At 34.7% G+C, this 16119-nt stretch overlaps 1 protein-coding gene across 2 annotated transcripts in view; it reads left to right on the top strand.

Moving 5' to 3' along the window:
• The window catches only part of ATR (ATR serine/threonine kinase), a 137683-nt gene that overhangs the window by 56683 nt on the left and 64881 nt on the right, over positions 1-16119 (top strand). For both annotated transcript variants that reach the window (XM_004459229.5, XM_023588982.3), the window contains exons 24-25: positions 11158-11273; positions 14917-15037. In XM_004459229.5, coding sequence (XP_004459286.1) covers positions 11158-11273; positions 14917-15037 — 237 coding nt within the window. The remainder of the gene's footprint in view (positions 1-11157; positions 11274-14916; positions 15038-16119) is intronic.

Genomic DNA, 16119 nt, shown 5'->3' with positions numbered 1-16119 from the left:
ACAGGTCTGTGGATATTACTAAAAATCAATGAATGGTACATCTTGAAAGGATTAATTTTATGGTATGTGAATTGTATTTCAAAGTTGCTATTAAAATAATCATATAGTAGAATAGACTAGGAAGACGTATGATTGCCAGGCAGCATTAAGGACACACTTGAATACTGTGGTCATGAATTTAAAATGAGAGCATTCTACATAGTTGTTTTTCTCCAGTTATATTTTACTGTGCCAGTGTAGGCATGGAGTAGGCAAAGAATTAGGTTTTACTGAAGTTAAAGTTTTGTTTGGCAAGTAAAAGGAGAAAGGGATAACAGAGTTTAAGGTGTATCCAAAGGACTAATAATGAAAGATTATGGAATTTTAGCTCATTAGGGAGAGAAGCAGGGGCCTGATAGATTGTGAGGTACAGTAAAAAGGTGGTAAGATTAAAGGATTTTAGGTCCTGAAATAAGTAAGGAATTGTTTGAGTCAAGGTACCAAAGAGAATAAACAAGAATGAATTGTAGAAGGGAATACTTAAATTGAAGATGATGGAGGGACTGAGATTAGTGCTAATGTCAAGGTCTAGGGTATGACCATAACAATGAGTGACTAAGGTGTAGGGAGTAGAAAAGATTATTGAAAGGAAATGAAAGGAAATGAAGGCCTGGGTATTTGAAAGATCACATATGTGGATTTCCTGATGTGACTAATATATGGGATAATTGAAAAAGGTTTGTTGTAGTGGATGATTATAAAAAATCATAAATACATACCTTGAACTTTTTTCTCAACTCAAAAAATTATGAATGCATGTTCATTTACAGAATTTTGATATGGCTTCCACTATGAATATGGTTCTCCTGATTTGCAATCACAGCCCTGTTTTTGTATCAATTTATAATCCCTAATGCATCATGTGCAAGAATTTGAAGACAGTTGTGATCCTAGAATTTTATGGCATTTCCTAGCCTTTTAAAATTGTCATTATCATACCTTATTCATCAGCAAAAAAATTTTGTCATACAGTGATTCTCCCTTTTAAGTGTACAGTTCTGGGATTTGGCAAATGCATAACATTGTGTATCTTCCACTGTAATCAAGATACAGAGCATCCAGCCTTCCCTCCCATCCCTTAAATCACATAGTCAGCCCTTCCCCCAATACCTAGTCAGTGATATCTTTTCTGTTCCTATAGTTTTGCTTTTTCAATGGGATCATGTCACTTAAATGGGATCATGTAAACTATTAGTCTGCTGCTTTTACTTGACATAATATATTTGAAATTCATTCGTAATATTGAGTATATCAATAGTTTGTTCCTTTTATTGCTTAATAGTTTACATTGTGGGGATATGTTACAACTTATCCTTTCACCAGCTGAATGACATTTGATTTTTTCCAGTATATAATGATTATGAATAAGGCTACTATAAACATTTGTGTACAAGTTTTTCTGTATTGATAAGTTTTTATTTATCTTTGTTAAAGTCTATATTTAGGTTTAGAAAACAAATAATTTTTTATAATATGGCAGTGCCATTTTGTATTCTCACCAACAAAGTTTGAGAGTTCCAGTGGTTCCACATCCTCAACAGTACTTAGTATTGCCAATTAAAAATATATTTAAAGAAATTCTAATGAGTATATAGAGTGTGTTTGTTAGAGTTCTTCAGGAGGATAGAACCAACCAGGAGAAAGGTAGGTAGATAGGTAGATAGTAAATATTAAAAGATTTATGAAATGTATTATAAAAATTCGCTCCTGCCAACTATGGGGATAGTCACGTTGGAATTCCATAGGGTAGGCAGCAAGCTGGGAACGCGAATAAAGGTTTTTGATGAATTTACCAGGAGATGCTTGCTGGCTGAAGTAGAGATGGAAATTCTTCCTTAATTTGTTCCTTCTCTTTTCCTTTCAGTCCAGGCTGGTAGTGGTTCTGTTCATACATTTTACAAAAACTTTATCAGTTCTGAATGCAGTTCACAGGGATCTAAAACATCAAACAATAGAACTTTCCACAGAACATTCCTGCATAACTTGTGTTTCCATCTGACTTCCACTGAAATGGCTGGCCAGTTCCATGTTTACATGGAGTCCTATTCTCTGGGGACTCGCTTTCTGGAAGACCATGGAGGGTCCTGATAGAGCTGCTTCTGACCTTAGCCATAGAGCATACTATCTGGATAGGCTCAGAATTTTCCAAACAATTTCTGGTTTCTTTGTGCTTTTAAGAGTTCAGTTCTCAGCTTATCTCTTTCCTCTCACATTTTACTGTAAGCTGCAAGGAGAAATCAGGCTGCACCTTCCACACTTAACTTGGAAATTTCCTCTCTTAAATATCCAAGTTAATCACTTTCAGGTTCTGCCTTCCATCCAATGTGAGACCTCAAGTTCACCAAATTCTCTCTCACTTTAAAACAAGGATCATCTTTCCTACAATTTCCAATAAAAAATACAATTCATCATTTGCTTCTAAGGCCTCTTCAGACTACCATATTTCTACCACAATTTCTTCAAAGCAGTCTAGGATTTTTCTGTCAAGAATCTCACTTTTCTTCTAGCCACTACCCATTACCCAATTGCAAAGCAGTTTCCACATTTCTTGGTACTTGAAGTAGCACCACCTTACTTTCTGGTATGAAAAACGGTTATAGTTGCCTCATTGCTAAAGCAAATTCTCTTCAATGTTTTGCCTTAAGCAATGGCAATATATGGGCTCACAATTTTCAGGCTATGAGAAGTATAAAATCAAGGCAAGGGTGATGCTTTCTTCCAGGAGACTAGTATTCTGGGGCTGGCTGCTGAGGATGCTTTGTCTTTGTCTTTTCTGTAATATGACAGTGCACTTGGTGCCTCTCCTGGCTTCTCCTTTCTTTTCTGGGTTTCTTGACTTTCATATTTTAGCTACTCCTTCACTCTCTGTGACTAAAATTTGTTCTGTTTATAAAGGCCTCCAGTAATAGGATTAAGACCTATTCTCATTCAGTTTAGCCACATCTTACCTGAAGTAACCTCATCAAAAGGTCCTATTTAGAATGGGTGTAGCAGTTTGATATGGTTTATGAATTCCAAAAATAGATATTGGATTATGTTTGTAAACTGCTCTGTACCTGGGCATGATTAAATTATGATTAGGGCTTTGATTGATCCATGTCAGTAGGATGTTGAGTCCCTACCCCTTTGTTTGGTAGGTACTCAAAGATAAAACTGCACGGCAGAGCAGAGGAGTTAGAGTTTTTGAGCTGGAGCCCAGGAAGTATGCACACAGAGGATCAGAGCAGCTGAGCCCAGAGAGATTCAAGCCCCAGGGAGAGACAGAGCTGGTTGCCTGATAGTCTACAACTGGCCTTGTGGAGAGAGGCAAAGCCTAGAGAGCCTCATAGTCTACAGCTGACGTTGTGGAGGAAACAGGATCTGATCCCAAGGACAAATGAGCCCCAGGAAGAGAGGAACTCAGGAAACGTGAAGCCATCTTGCTCCAACACATGGCAATAGACTTTGATGAGGGAAGTAACTTAAGCTTTTTGGCCTGGTAACTGTAAGCTTCTACCCCAAATAAATACCCTTTATAAAAACCAACCAATTTCTGGTACTTTGCATCAGCACTACTTTGGTTGACTAATACAATGGGTAAATCCACACGAATTGATTAAAAATACGTTTTTGGGAGGTATATTGCTACGAGCCACCACATAGTGTTTGTGGTTTTAATTGCATTTACCATAATGACTAATGTTGAGCATTTTTTCATGTGCTTATTTGCTATCTATAAGTCTTTGTTTAACTCTGTTATCCTTTTTTTTTTTTTAATTGGGATATTTGTTTTATTATTGAGTTTTGAGAGTACTTTAAATATTCTCAAAGTCCTATACCAGAAGAGGGATTTGAAAATATTTTCTTCTAGTCCATAGCTAGCCTACTTGCCTTTTCATATTTTAGACAATGTCTATCGAAGAGTAGAAATTTTAAACTTTGATGAAATAGAATTTTTCTGGTTTGTTCTTTATCATGCTTTGGTATCTTATATAAAAAAACTCTGCCTGAGGTTTACAAATATTTTTCCCTTTGTTTTCTTCTACAGGTTTTATGGTTTTAGGTTTTAGATTCAGTTCTGTGAGCAGTTTTGAATTAATTTTTTTTATGGAGTAGGGTATAGGCTGAGCTTAATTTTTGTACATCTGGATGTTCAATTATTCTGTCATGTTCTGATAAAAAAAGACTGTCCTTTCTCTTTGAATTGATTTTGCATCTTTGTCAAAAATCACTTAACCATATATGTTGGGATCTCTTTCTGGACTCTCGAGTTTGTTCCATTGATCTGTATGTCTATGATTTTGTGAATACCACTATGTCAATATTATTGTATCTTTATTATATCTTAAAAATACTGTGACTTCTCCACTTTGTTGTTTTTCAAATTGTTTTGGAATAGCTTTATGCTTACTATAAAAATTTAGTAATAAACTTACCAGTTTCTACAAAAACTCCTGCTGAGACTTTATTTTGGTAACATATGTATAACAAAATTTCTCATTTTAACCATTTTTAACAGTACAACTCAGTGGCACTAATTGCAATCACAGTGTTGTGCTGAAGTTTACAAATCCATTACCAAAACACTCCACTCCAAACAAACTCTGTACCCACTAAACAAGAACTTACTATTCCCTTGTATCTTTGGCCCCTGGTACCATCTATTCTACATTCTGTCGCTATGAATTTACTTATTCTAGATATTTTAGAGGAGTGGAATCATACAATATTTGTCCCTTCATGACTGGCTTATTTCACTTAACATAATGTCTTCTAGGCTCATCCATGCTAAACTTATATAGAACCTTATTCCTTTTTAGGGTGAGTAAATGTTCTTTTGGGTATATATCTAGATAATGGGATTGACAGGTCTTCTTTGTATATCTTTTCAAGGAACTGTCAAACTGTTTACAGTGGCTCCTCCATTTCATTTTTCCACCACCAGTGTGCTTACAGTTCCTATTTCTCTGCATCCTCAACAACACTTGCAGTTTTCCTTTTTTGTAATAAAAACTGCTCTGTGGGTGTGAGGTGGTATTTCACTGCAGTTTTATTATTATTATTATTTTATTATCTTTTTTAAAAAGATACATAAATCACACAAAATGTTCACTGCAGTTTTGATTTATGTTTCCTCACTGGCTAATGATGATATGCGTCTTTCTATGTGTTTATCGGCCATTTGTGTATCTTCTTTGGAGAAATATCTATTTAAGTCCTTTGCCCTTTTTGTAATTGGTTGTTTGTTTTGCTGTTGAATTGTAGGAGTTCTTTATATATTGTCAATATTAATCCCTTATCATATATATCACTTCCAGATATGTTCTGCCATTCTGTTAGTTTTCTTTTCACTTTCTTGATAAAGTCCTGAGATGCACAAAAGATTTTTATTTTGGTGAAGACCATTTATTGCCTAATATCAGAGCTGAAGATGTTTCTTTATGTTTTCTTTTAAGAGTTTTAGAGGTTTCCCTCTTATATTCAGATTCTTGATCATTTTGAGTAAGTTTTTATATATGGGGTAGCAAAGGGGCACAGTTTCATTCTTTTGTGTACCAACATCAACATTGAATTCCCAGTACTCTTTGTGGAAGAGACTATTCTTTCCACATTCAGTAGACTTTGCAATTGTCAAAAATCCATTGGCCAGGGAAACGGACTTTGGCCCAGTGGTTAGGGCGTCCGTCTACCATATGGGAGGTCCGCGGTTCAAACCCCGGGCCTCCTTGACCCGTGTGGAGCTGGCCATGCGCAGTGCTGATGCGCGCAAGGAGTGCCGTGCCACGCAAAGGGTGTCCCCCGCGTGGGGGAGCCCCACGCGCAAGGAGTGTGCCCATGAGGAAAGCCGCCCAGCGTGAAAAGAGAGAAAAGCCTGCCCAGGAATGGCGCCGCCCACACTTCCCGTGCCGCTGATGACAACAGAAGCGGACAAAGAAACAAGACGCAGCAAATAGACACCAAGAACAGACAACCAGGGGAGGGGGGGAAATTAAATAAATAAATACATCTTTAAAAAAAAAAAAAAATCCATTGGCCATAGATGTGTAGGTTTATGTTTGCACTCTAAATTATATTCCATTGGTCTATATGACTGTGCTTGGGCCAGCATCTCAATATTTTCATTATTATAGCTTTGTAATAAGTTTTGAAACTAGAAAGTATGAGCCCTCCAACTTTGTTCTTCTTTTTCAAGATTTGAAAATCTTGTTTACAGTTTTCCATGTACAAGTCGTTTACATCCTTGGTTAAATTTATTCCTAGATATTTTATTCTTTTAGTTGGTATTATAAATGGAATTGTTTTCTTGATTTCCTTTTTCACATTGTTCATTGCTGATATAAAGAAGCACCAGTGATATTTGTGTATTGTTGTTGTACCCTGCTGCTTTGCTGAATTTATTTAATCACTCTGATAGCCACCTTATCGATTCTTTGGAGTTTTTTATATATAGGATGATGTCATCAGTGAATAGGGAGGTTTTAGGTCTTGCTGCCTTTTTTGGATAACTTTTATTTCATTTTCTCTCCTAATTGCTCTGACTAGCATTTTCATTACAATGTTGAGTAGGAATGGTGGTAGTGGGCATCCTTTTCTTGTTCCTGGAAATAGAGGAGAACACTTTCATTCATAATGTTAGCTGTTTTGTTTTGGTTTTTTTTCATTTATACCCTTTACATGTTGAGGAGGTTCTCTACTGTTCCGAGATATCTGATGGTTTTCGTCAAGAAGGGGTGCTGGATTTTATCACATGCCTTTTCTGCATCCTTTGAAATGATCAAATGGTCTTTTTTCCTTTCTCTCATTAATATGCATGTCATTGATTTTCTTACGTTGAACCCCCCTTGCATTCTTGCTGTAAATCCCATTTAGTCATGGCATATAATAATCCTTTTAATGTGCAATTGCATTCAGTTTGCTAATATTTTGTTAAGGATATTTGCATTTATTTGCCAATGGGTATTGGTTGGTAATTTTCTTTACTTGTGATATCTTTATCTGGTTTGATATTAGAATGATGCTGGCCTCATAAATGATTTAGAAAGTGTTCCCTTCTCCAGAAAATTTTGAAAGAGTTTAAGATGGATTAATTCTTCTTTGAGTGATAATTTTTCTTTGAATATTTGGTAAATTCACCAGTGAAGCCATCTTGTCCCAGGATTTTCTTTGTTGTGAGATTTTTGATTCTCGACTCAATCTCCTTACTTGTTCCTTGCTCTGTTAAGATCTATTTCTTAAGTCAGTTTAGGTAATTTGTGTGTTTCTAGGAATTTCTTCATTTCTAGGTTGTCTAATTTGATGGCATAGAATTGTTCATAGCATGTCCTTATAATCCTTTCTGAAATTCAATAGTAATATCCCCCATTTCTTTCCTGATTTTTGTTATTTGCCTCCTCTTTCTTTTGTTCTTTGTTTGTCTAGCTGAAGCTTTGTCAATTTTATTAATCTTTTCAAAGAACTAACCATGGTTTTTAATTTTCTCTGTAGGTTTTTCTAGTTCCTATTTCATATGCTTCTGCTCTAATCCTTAGTAATTTGGTTTGCTCTTCTTTTTCTAGTTCCTCTATTTGTGAGATTAGGTCTCTGATTTGAGATCTTTTTTAAAAATTTTCGTTTTTTTAAATTAGAGAAGTAGCTTTACAAAAAATCATAAACCTTACAGTGTTCCATTATACCCCCTATTGTTGACACTTTGGATTGGTGTGGTACCTTAGTTACAATTGATGAAAGAATATTAAAATTGTAGTATTAACTATGGCCCATAGTTTACATTAGGCATATTTTCCCCCATTTAACACATTATTATTAACACCTTGTATTAGTGTGGTGCATTTGTTATAATTCATGAAAGAACACTTAAACTTGTACTATTAGCTGCAGTCTATTGTTATAATAGGGTTCACTGTGCTTTTCAGTTCTATATTTTATCTTTTAGTTTTTCTTCTAGTGTGTATATGTATATATTTATATATATATACACAACCTAAAATTTCCTCTTTTAACCACATTAACATATATAATTCAGTGTTGTTAGGTACACACAGTAATGTGCTACCATTGCCACCATCCATATCCAAAACCTTACAATCACCCTTAATAGAAATTCTGTACAAATTAAGCTTTAACTCCCCATTCTGTGACCCCATCCCATCCCCTGGTAACCGGTATTCTAGACTCTAACTCTATGAATTTGCTTGTTCAAATTAATTCATATCAGTGAGATCATACAATATTTGTCCTTTTGTTTCTGGCTTATTTCACTCAGCATAATGTCTTGAAAGTTCACCCATGTTGTCACTTGTTGCATGTTATCATGACTTCATGTCTTTTGATGACTGAACATTATTTCCTTGAGTGTATATACATTTTGTTTATCCACTCTTTAGTTGATGGGCACTTGGTTTGCTTGCATCTTTTGAAAATTGTGAATAATTGCTGATATGAACATTGGTGTGGAAATACCTGTTTGAGTCCCTGCTTTCAGTTCTTTTGGGTATGTATGTAGAAATGGAGTTGCCAGGCTATATGGTGCTATACTTAGCTTTCTGAGGAACTGCCAAACTTCCACAAAGCCTCCACTATTTTAAATTCCCACCAACAATGAATAAGTGTCCCTATTTCTCCACATCCTCTCCAACACTTGTAATTTTCTGGGGTTTTTTTTGGTAATAGTAGCCATTCTAGTGGATGTGAAATGGTATCTCATTATGGCTTTGGTTTGCATTTCCTTAATAGCTAGGTAATGTTGAACATCTTTTCGTGTGCTTTTTAGCCATTAGTATATCCTCTTTGGAGAAATGTCTATTCAGTCTTTTGCCCATTTTTTAACAGGGTTGTTTGTCTTTTTATTGCTGAGTCGTGGGATTTCTTTATATATTCTGAATATTAAATCCTTATCAGATACGTGGTTTTCAAATATTTTTTCCCATCGAGTAGATTGTCTTTTCACTTTCATGGTAAAGTCCTTTGATATGCAAAAGTTTTTAATTTTGATGATGTCTGATTTATCTGTTTTTTCTTTTGTTGCTTGTGCTTTGGGTGTAAAGTCTAAGAAACCATTGCTTAACACAAAACCCTGAAGATTTTTCTATACATTTTCTTCTAGGACTTCTATAGTCCTACTTTTTCATCCCTTATGAGTAAGATTTTGTATATGGTGGGACATAGAGGTCCTCTTTCATTCTTTTGCATATGGATATCCAGTTCTCCCAGCACTGTCTATGGATGAGACTATTTCCTGATAGAGTGGACTTGGTAGCCTTGTCAAAAATCAGTTGGTACCTCATGGTCTACCAACTGCTCAGTGGCAGGCTTTGCAAGTTCTTCCCTGTGTGAAAACCATGAGTTGGCTCCCAGGGAGCAAGCAAGCCAATGTGATGACCTCTGCAGCTTGCTCCCAACGCACCTCCTGGCCTCATTCTCAGAGTTCAGGAAGATGACCAGAGAAAGGAGCAAAGACAGTAGAGGCTTTTCAACTTAGCCATTTGAGAGAAGTGTCCGTCATCAAAGCTTGCCATCCAGATCCTCCTGTCACCAGCCCCTTGCCTGTCAACAAAAATTGCATTAGACCTTCTTGGTCCCTGTCTGCTAAGCTGCAGATGTACTCTAGTTCTCCTTCCCTCTTAAAAGGGGACTCTGCAATTCACACATCTGCCTCCACTTTGGAGAAGACTGGGGAGGTGTTGGATGGCAAGGTCTCCATGTCTTGCTTTGGTAATTCGAGGAACCTTTCTAGCAGTTATCGTGAACCAGGCAATAGTCACAGTCTATGTGAGCATAATAGTGTGGATCGGGACCCTCTGGCTGTCATGGAAAGTGTGTTCAGAGATGAATCAGACACCTGCAAATTGAACTGCAGTCGTGAAGATACGCAGAGCACAAACTCAGTACAAGAGGAAATTGCTTGGCCCCCATCTCTGATCCATTTGATAACAATAATTAGATTTCATATGTGGATCATATGAAATCTGATCAAAGAGGTGAATGCCCCAAGCCTCTCAGGCTCACTTGTGAAGAAACCAGAGAACACAGAAACCAGCTGTTAAAAAGATTTGAAAATTGTAAAACAATTACATTCTTATCACAAGTTTTTTTTATGGAAAATATAATTTTTCCTTAACACATTATTTATGTTTCCATTTAATGGATTTATCATTGTTATTTTTAACTGAGTTAAAATACTTATTCTAATATTTCTTAATTTCTAATGTAAATATCATTAAATATAATCCATATATACAAAAGCTTTTTAAGTTCCTCAATAACCTGAAACCAAAAAGTTAGAGAATTGCTGATCTAGTAAGTCTGTTATTGAAGGTTGAGTAAGAGAGCATCTGTTGGCTAGAACTACTTTTCCAAATATCAGAGAAGGCTGGCTTCAAAAAATATTAATACCAGCTCAAAGTTAAATGAAAAGTAGTTTCACATTTCTTTATTTTAATTTTTCATTAATTTTCTTACATTTATTAAAAATGTAGTATAAAGTATGAAGTTCATATCTTACTAGACAGTGCTTATATTTTACAGTATTAGGAAATTTCTGTTGTATAAGGTCATTTTCCTGGAAGTGGAAAGAAAGAATAATAGGTGGTGAAAGATAGAATACCCTAACATATTTTACTTGTTTTGAAGGTTGATATTAGTGACAAATATTTTCTTTCTTCATTTTTAATATCCTATTTGTTTTAGTTTGAAAGGAAAGTAATTATTGTCATTTAAATCTCAGGCTGTGAATTGGTCTTTAACATTTACATTCTATTTTCAGAATTATATATTTGGTATTTCATATCTAGAATGTGTGATACCTTGAATTTGTGGACTCTTTTGGATTTGAAGTTGCTCTTGTTAAAATTATGAAAAGGATTTGCTTCTGTAAATAGGAAATTCCAATTTTTTCCTCCAAATGGCTTTGAATCTTTTATTTATAGAATACAAACTGGCTTCACATTCAAGTACTTCATGTCCTGGATTAAGTCACCTAAATGGTTCCTAGTCATTGAAATAAATGTCTTAAGCTTTTTTGGCACTCCAAAGTTTTATAATTCTGTGTGTTTTTCTATGTATTTTTATAACCATAATATATAGAACATTGATGAATATCCATTTCACTGTTGACTTGCAAATGTAAATGTGTGTTTATAGGAGTTACTTGCTATTTATGACTGTAGAGAAATGCAGACTGATGGCTCAGGTCACCAATTATGGAGGAGATTTCCTGAGCATGTTCGGGAAATATTGGAACCTCATCTAAATACCAGGTATATAGTTACATTAAAACTATTTTCAAAATATTGTTATTAATTTCATTAAAATAATGCTATTTTTGAGGCAGCTTTTTAACAATTAAACTATGTTTATTATGTTCTATATGTATATTCTACCAGGATTTATGTGTGTTGTCATGTTAGAATGAAAACTGCAGTCTGTTCATTGGTTTAACTTCTATAACTTTAAGTATTTGGTCGAATTAATTGAAACTAAAAGAATTACTGACAGTTGAAATGAAAAACATTAATACTTTGAAAGAGTCTACTTTATGTTGAATAAATTGAAGCTTAATCAGGAATAATTTAGAAATTTGAGTTTAAAGCTAGTCTAGTCTCAAAGCCTTTAGTAATCCCAATTAGAGAGCTTTTTGTCCCTTCCCAGTTTGTCTTCACAAATATATTTTCTCCTACTTTTTAAAAGAAAAAGTATTTTCTCAACTTCTTTCAATTTAAATAACTTAGTTAGGGTTGATTGAAATCCATAAAATGATGTATTATTTTTAGTTAAAAACTATACTTTTAGGTATTCTAGTCATATTCTTATTAAATTTGTAAACTTCAGTAAATTACTTTTTTTGTCCTTAATTAAGTGCCTAGAATTTGTGGTAAAATTCTTTATAAATGCTTTTAGGCAAGCATATTTATTTGCTAGATATCTTTTTATATTTAGAAATCTTTTAAAAATAATTTTGTTTCTTATGACTAGAATTATTTAAAGATATACTTTATTAACATAAAATAAAATCCTTCTGTAGTTAAAATTTGTTTTTTCTTTTTGGGGCTCAACAATTCCCCTTTTCTCTGTTCTGTATTTTATAGGAAACTTTTTTTTTTAAAGATTTATTTATTTATTTCTCTCCCCTCCGCCCACCCCAGTTGTCTGTTCTCTGTGTCTATTTGCTGTGTGTTTTTCTTTGTCCACTTCTGTTGTTGTCAGCAGCATGGGAATCTGTGTTTCTTTTTGTTGCATCATCTTGTGTCAACTCTCCATGTGTGCAGCGCCATTCCTAGGCAGGCTGCACTTTCTTTTGCGCTGGACGGGTCTCCTTACGGAGCGCACTCCTTGCGCATGGGGTTCGCCTACGCAGGGGACACCCCTGCGTGGCAGGGCACTCCTTGCGTGCATCAGCACTACTCATGGGCCAGCTCCACACGGGTCAAGGAGGCCTGGGGTTTGAACCGCAGACCTCCCATATGGTTGACAGATGCCCTAACCACTGGGCCAAGTCCGCTTCCTAGGAAACTCTGATACCTAAGAGCTTCTGTGATCTAGTGGAAGTTTATGGCCTTTGGAGTCATATAGACTTAGGCTTGAATTTTTACCTCTTTACTTGCTAGCAGTGAGGTCTCATGAAAGTTACTTATCATTTTCACATCTCAATTTTTTCATCTTGCAAATGAAGTTAATTGTACTCACCTTGTATGACCATTGTTGGGAATTAAGAAGATATTTAAAATTACCTAGTGGGAAGCCAGTGTGGCTCAAGTGGTTGAGTGCCTGCTTCCCACATGGGAGATCCTGGGTTCAGTTCCCAGTGCCTCCTAAAAACAAAATGAAAAAATAGACAAGCAAACAAAGGCATTAACCAGTGTGGTCACCAATGTGACTCAGTGGTTGAGCACTGGCTTCTCACATACGAAGTCCTGGATTCAATCCGTGGCTCTAGTACCTCAAAAGAAAAGAAAAAAAGATACCTAAAAGCTGAATAATAAATCCTTATTCAGTCCAACTTGTTCAATTTTTTTCTTTTGGGGTATATGGGAGAGGAGCTGGCTACTGCCTACTTTCACAAGAAGCAACATTTAAATGGTTACATATAAGAACTATCTTTGCAAAGCGACAAGACTACACATGATCTTCTTCTTTTATATCTGATCCAGAGGTTGCTTTATCTATCCTGGGTCCAAGAATCTGGATCCAAAGATGGAAATTTTATACAGTGTCAGAAATTAGAAGATTTATCTATAAACCACACTTATGATAGAAATTAGGAGATTTATCTAGCTGGATTCTGCTCACTGAAATTGTTGCTTCATAAAAATAAGAGGTTGATAGAGGGCATTATCAATGAAGTTGATACTCTTTTGTATGAAACACCAAGATACCACATTAGCCATAGATGAGGAAATATAGTTTGAGCTGCCTGATATTTGTTTGCTCCAGTGAACCTGCAGGAAATAAAGAATTTCCTAAAAGGATTTCCATGTTACTGCCTTGAAGTTATAATCCTATTGTCTCCTTGAAATATTTTTTCAATTGAACTAAATAGTTTTATATGAATATATAAAATGACTAATCCTGGATTAAAGGATGGCCAATATTGGGAACATTTGACTTTTAAAACTAAATAGGTCTGTAGTTTAAAGATACCATAGAAATAATTTTATGAGAAAACATCAGGATGTGATTAGGCAGAATCTAGTTTGTACCCTGATATCAGTAGTTTTCTAGATAAGTTCATTTTAAAACTTAAAATTTAAAACATTTAAAAACCTAATATTTCTGGGCAGCATAGAGAGTCCTGTGATATTAAAGATTAAGGACTTATAATCCTTTGATATTAAAGATCAAGGATTAACCCTAACCCACTGAGTGTACTGGGGGAGAGTGAAATGCAATGAATGTGCCACAGTGATGAAAGAGGTTGTTGATGTGGGAGGAGTGGGTGGAGTGGGCTGTGGGGTATATTGGAACGTCTTATATTTTTTAATGTAATATTTTTTGTGATCTATGTATCTTTTAAAAAAATACAATAAAAAATACTTAAAAAAAGAATTTATAGTAGCACTAATAAGCATTTTAGTGACTTTCTTATTTCAGTGTTCAGTGGCCTGGGTATCATTTTAGTGAAAGCAAACATTTAAATTGATCCTGGCAGGCAGTTGTCAGATAAGTAAAGCTATTAAAGACAATGGGGCAATGGAGTAGATAGAGGATATTACCCCTTAAGAGTGCTTGAAGTGAAGGACCTTGGAGACAAAGGTCTTTAGAGAATGAGGTTAGAGAGGAGGGTGTGATAGATCAGGAGAGTACGGCAGGGTAAGGAGACAGAGATCTCAGTTAAATAGAACACATGTATTGTGAGGACATTTCAACATATTGTTAAGGAAATCTGATAATGGAGTAGGGGTGGAAGTCACTGAGACATTCCAGATTGATTAGGTGGTCCAGGCAGACAATGAAGGCATTCAGAATGATAAAACTTGGGGAACAAAGGAAGACATTGAGACATGTACTTAAAATACCAATGAGTTTATCAGGTTTGGTAGATGCCCATAATGAGGAGTCATAGAGAATGGCATAATTAGGTGGCTTGAACATCAAAGCAATAGGTCTTTCTTACATAAGAATGGAGTTGGAAGGATCTGAAAAGAGCATTGATGAAGAAGAGGATGCAGACTCAAGAGCAAATCTTTTGAAGTACTTGGGGTGTGCAAGAATGATCTCTCCCACCCTACCTTAAGGATAGAGGGAAAGTAATGTCTTTAACCAGACTACAGTTTAAGGCAAGGCAGTAAGTAGTGGGGTAGTCAGTGAAGGAGTTATATAGTTGCTTATACTTTTTAAACTAAAGTTCTAAACTGATGGATATATACTATATATATTTTAATAAACAAATTTTCAAAATTACAGATATAAGAGTTCTCAGAAGTCAACAGATTGGTCTGGAGTAAAGAAACCAATTTACTTAAGTAAATTAGGTAATAACTTTGCAGAATGGTCAGCATCCTGGGCAGGTTATCTTATAACAAAGGTAAGAGAACTTTATTCAGAATTTGATAACTGAACAGAAATTCTAAAGGAAACCAGAGCATCTCTCTGAATGCATAGCACACATAAATGGCATTGACATATTTGTGGTATAGAAATAGAAATTTTTCTAGAAAAATTTTACTAATAAAGTAACAGCTTCTCATTGTTACTAGTAACAGTATCTGGGTGAGGAAGTAATTGTTTCATCAAATAAAATGACTTTTAGTCTATTATATCATGTCTATTCATTTTACATTGTAAAATAATATTGTTTAAAAGGATATAAAAGTTATATCAGAGTTTTTCTACTTAAGATGTTTATGTAATAAACATATATATTTTCCTTTAGTGCCTATTTCTAAAATAGGATTATATGAACCTCCTCAGAAAGAAAAATAAAATTAAAAAAACTGAAATTTTGTTTCTGATGTTTTCCTAATATGAAATTTTTGCATGTCTGACAAAAAGATATTCTGAATTAAAAGAAAATATTTAGTGCATTTTTAAAACTCAGAGTTTTCTCTTTAATTCACGTTTCTGTTAATTTAAAAGATTTTATTATATAATAATTTGTATCTGGCAGTTTCAAGAAATTTTCTCAAATATTTTATGAATATACTGAAAAAATATAAACTTGAATACTGAAATATTAACTCCTCCGGCTCTGCCATCTTTTATATAGTTCTTTTTTAACAAATCAATTTTATTGATACATATTAATAAAGCATACGATTCACCCAAAGTGTACAATCAGTGGTGTATGGTACAATCACATAGTTGTGCACATTCATCACATCAATCATTATTAGAGCATTTTCATTATTTTAATAATAATAATTTAAAAAACAGACAAGAAAATTCTTCACCTCTCAATCTGTTTCCTCTGCTTGTACATAGCTCCTATTTCTCACTATTCTTGCACAATTATTTATTAAGCAGTTTTACTGAGATATATTCACATACATACGATCTATCTAAAATGTATATCAGTGGTTTTTAGTATAATCACAAAGTGTGTATTCATCATCACAAAAAATTTTAGAATTATTTCATTACTCCAAAAATAAAAAGTGTACACCCCTT

The sequence above is a fragment of the Dasypus novemcinctus genome, chromosome 4 (assembly GCF_030445035.2).
Source record: "Dasypus novemcinctus isolate mDasNov1 chromosome 4, mDasNov1.1.hap2, whole genome shotgun sequence".
In the NCBI taxonomy this organism is placed as follows: Eukaryota; Metazoa; Chordata; class Mammalia; order Cingulata; family Dasypodidae; genus Dasypus; species Dasypus novemcinctus.
The sequence above is the reverse complement of the archived record's forward strand: the minus strand, read 5'-3'. Positions and strand labels throughout refer to the sequence as shown.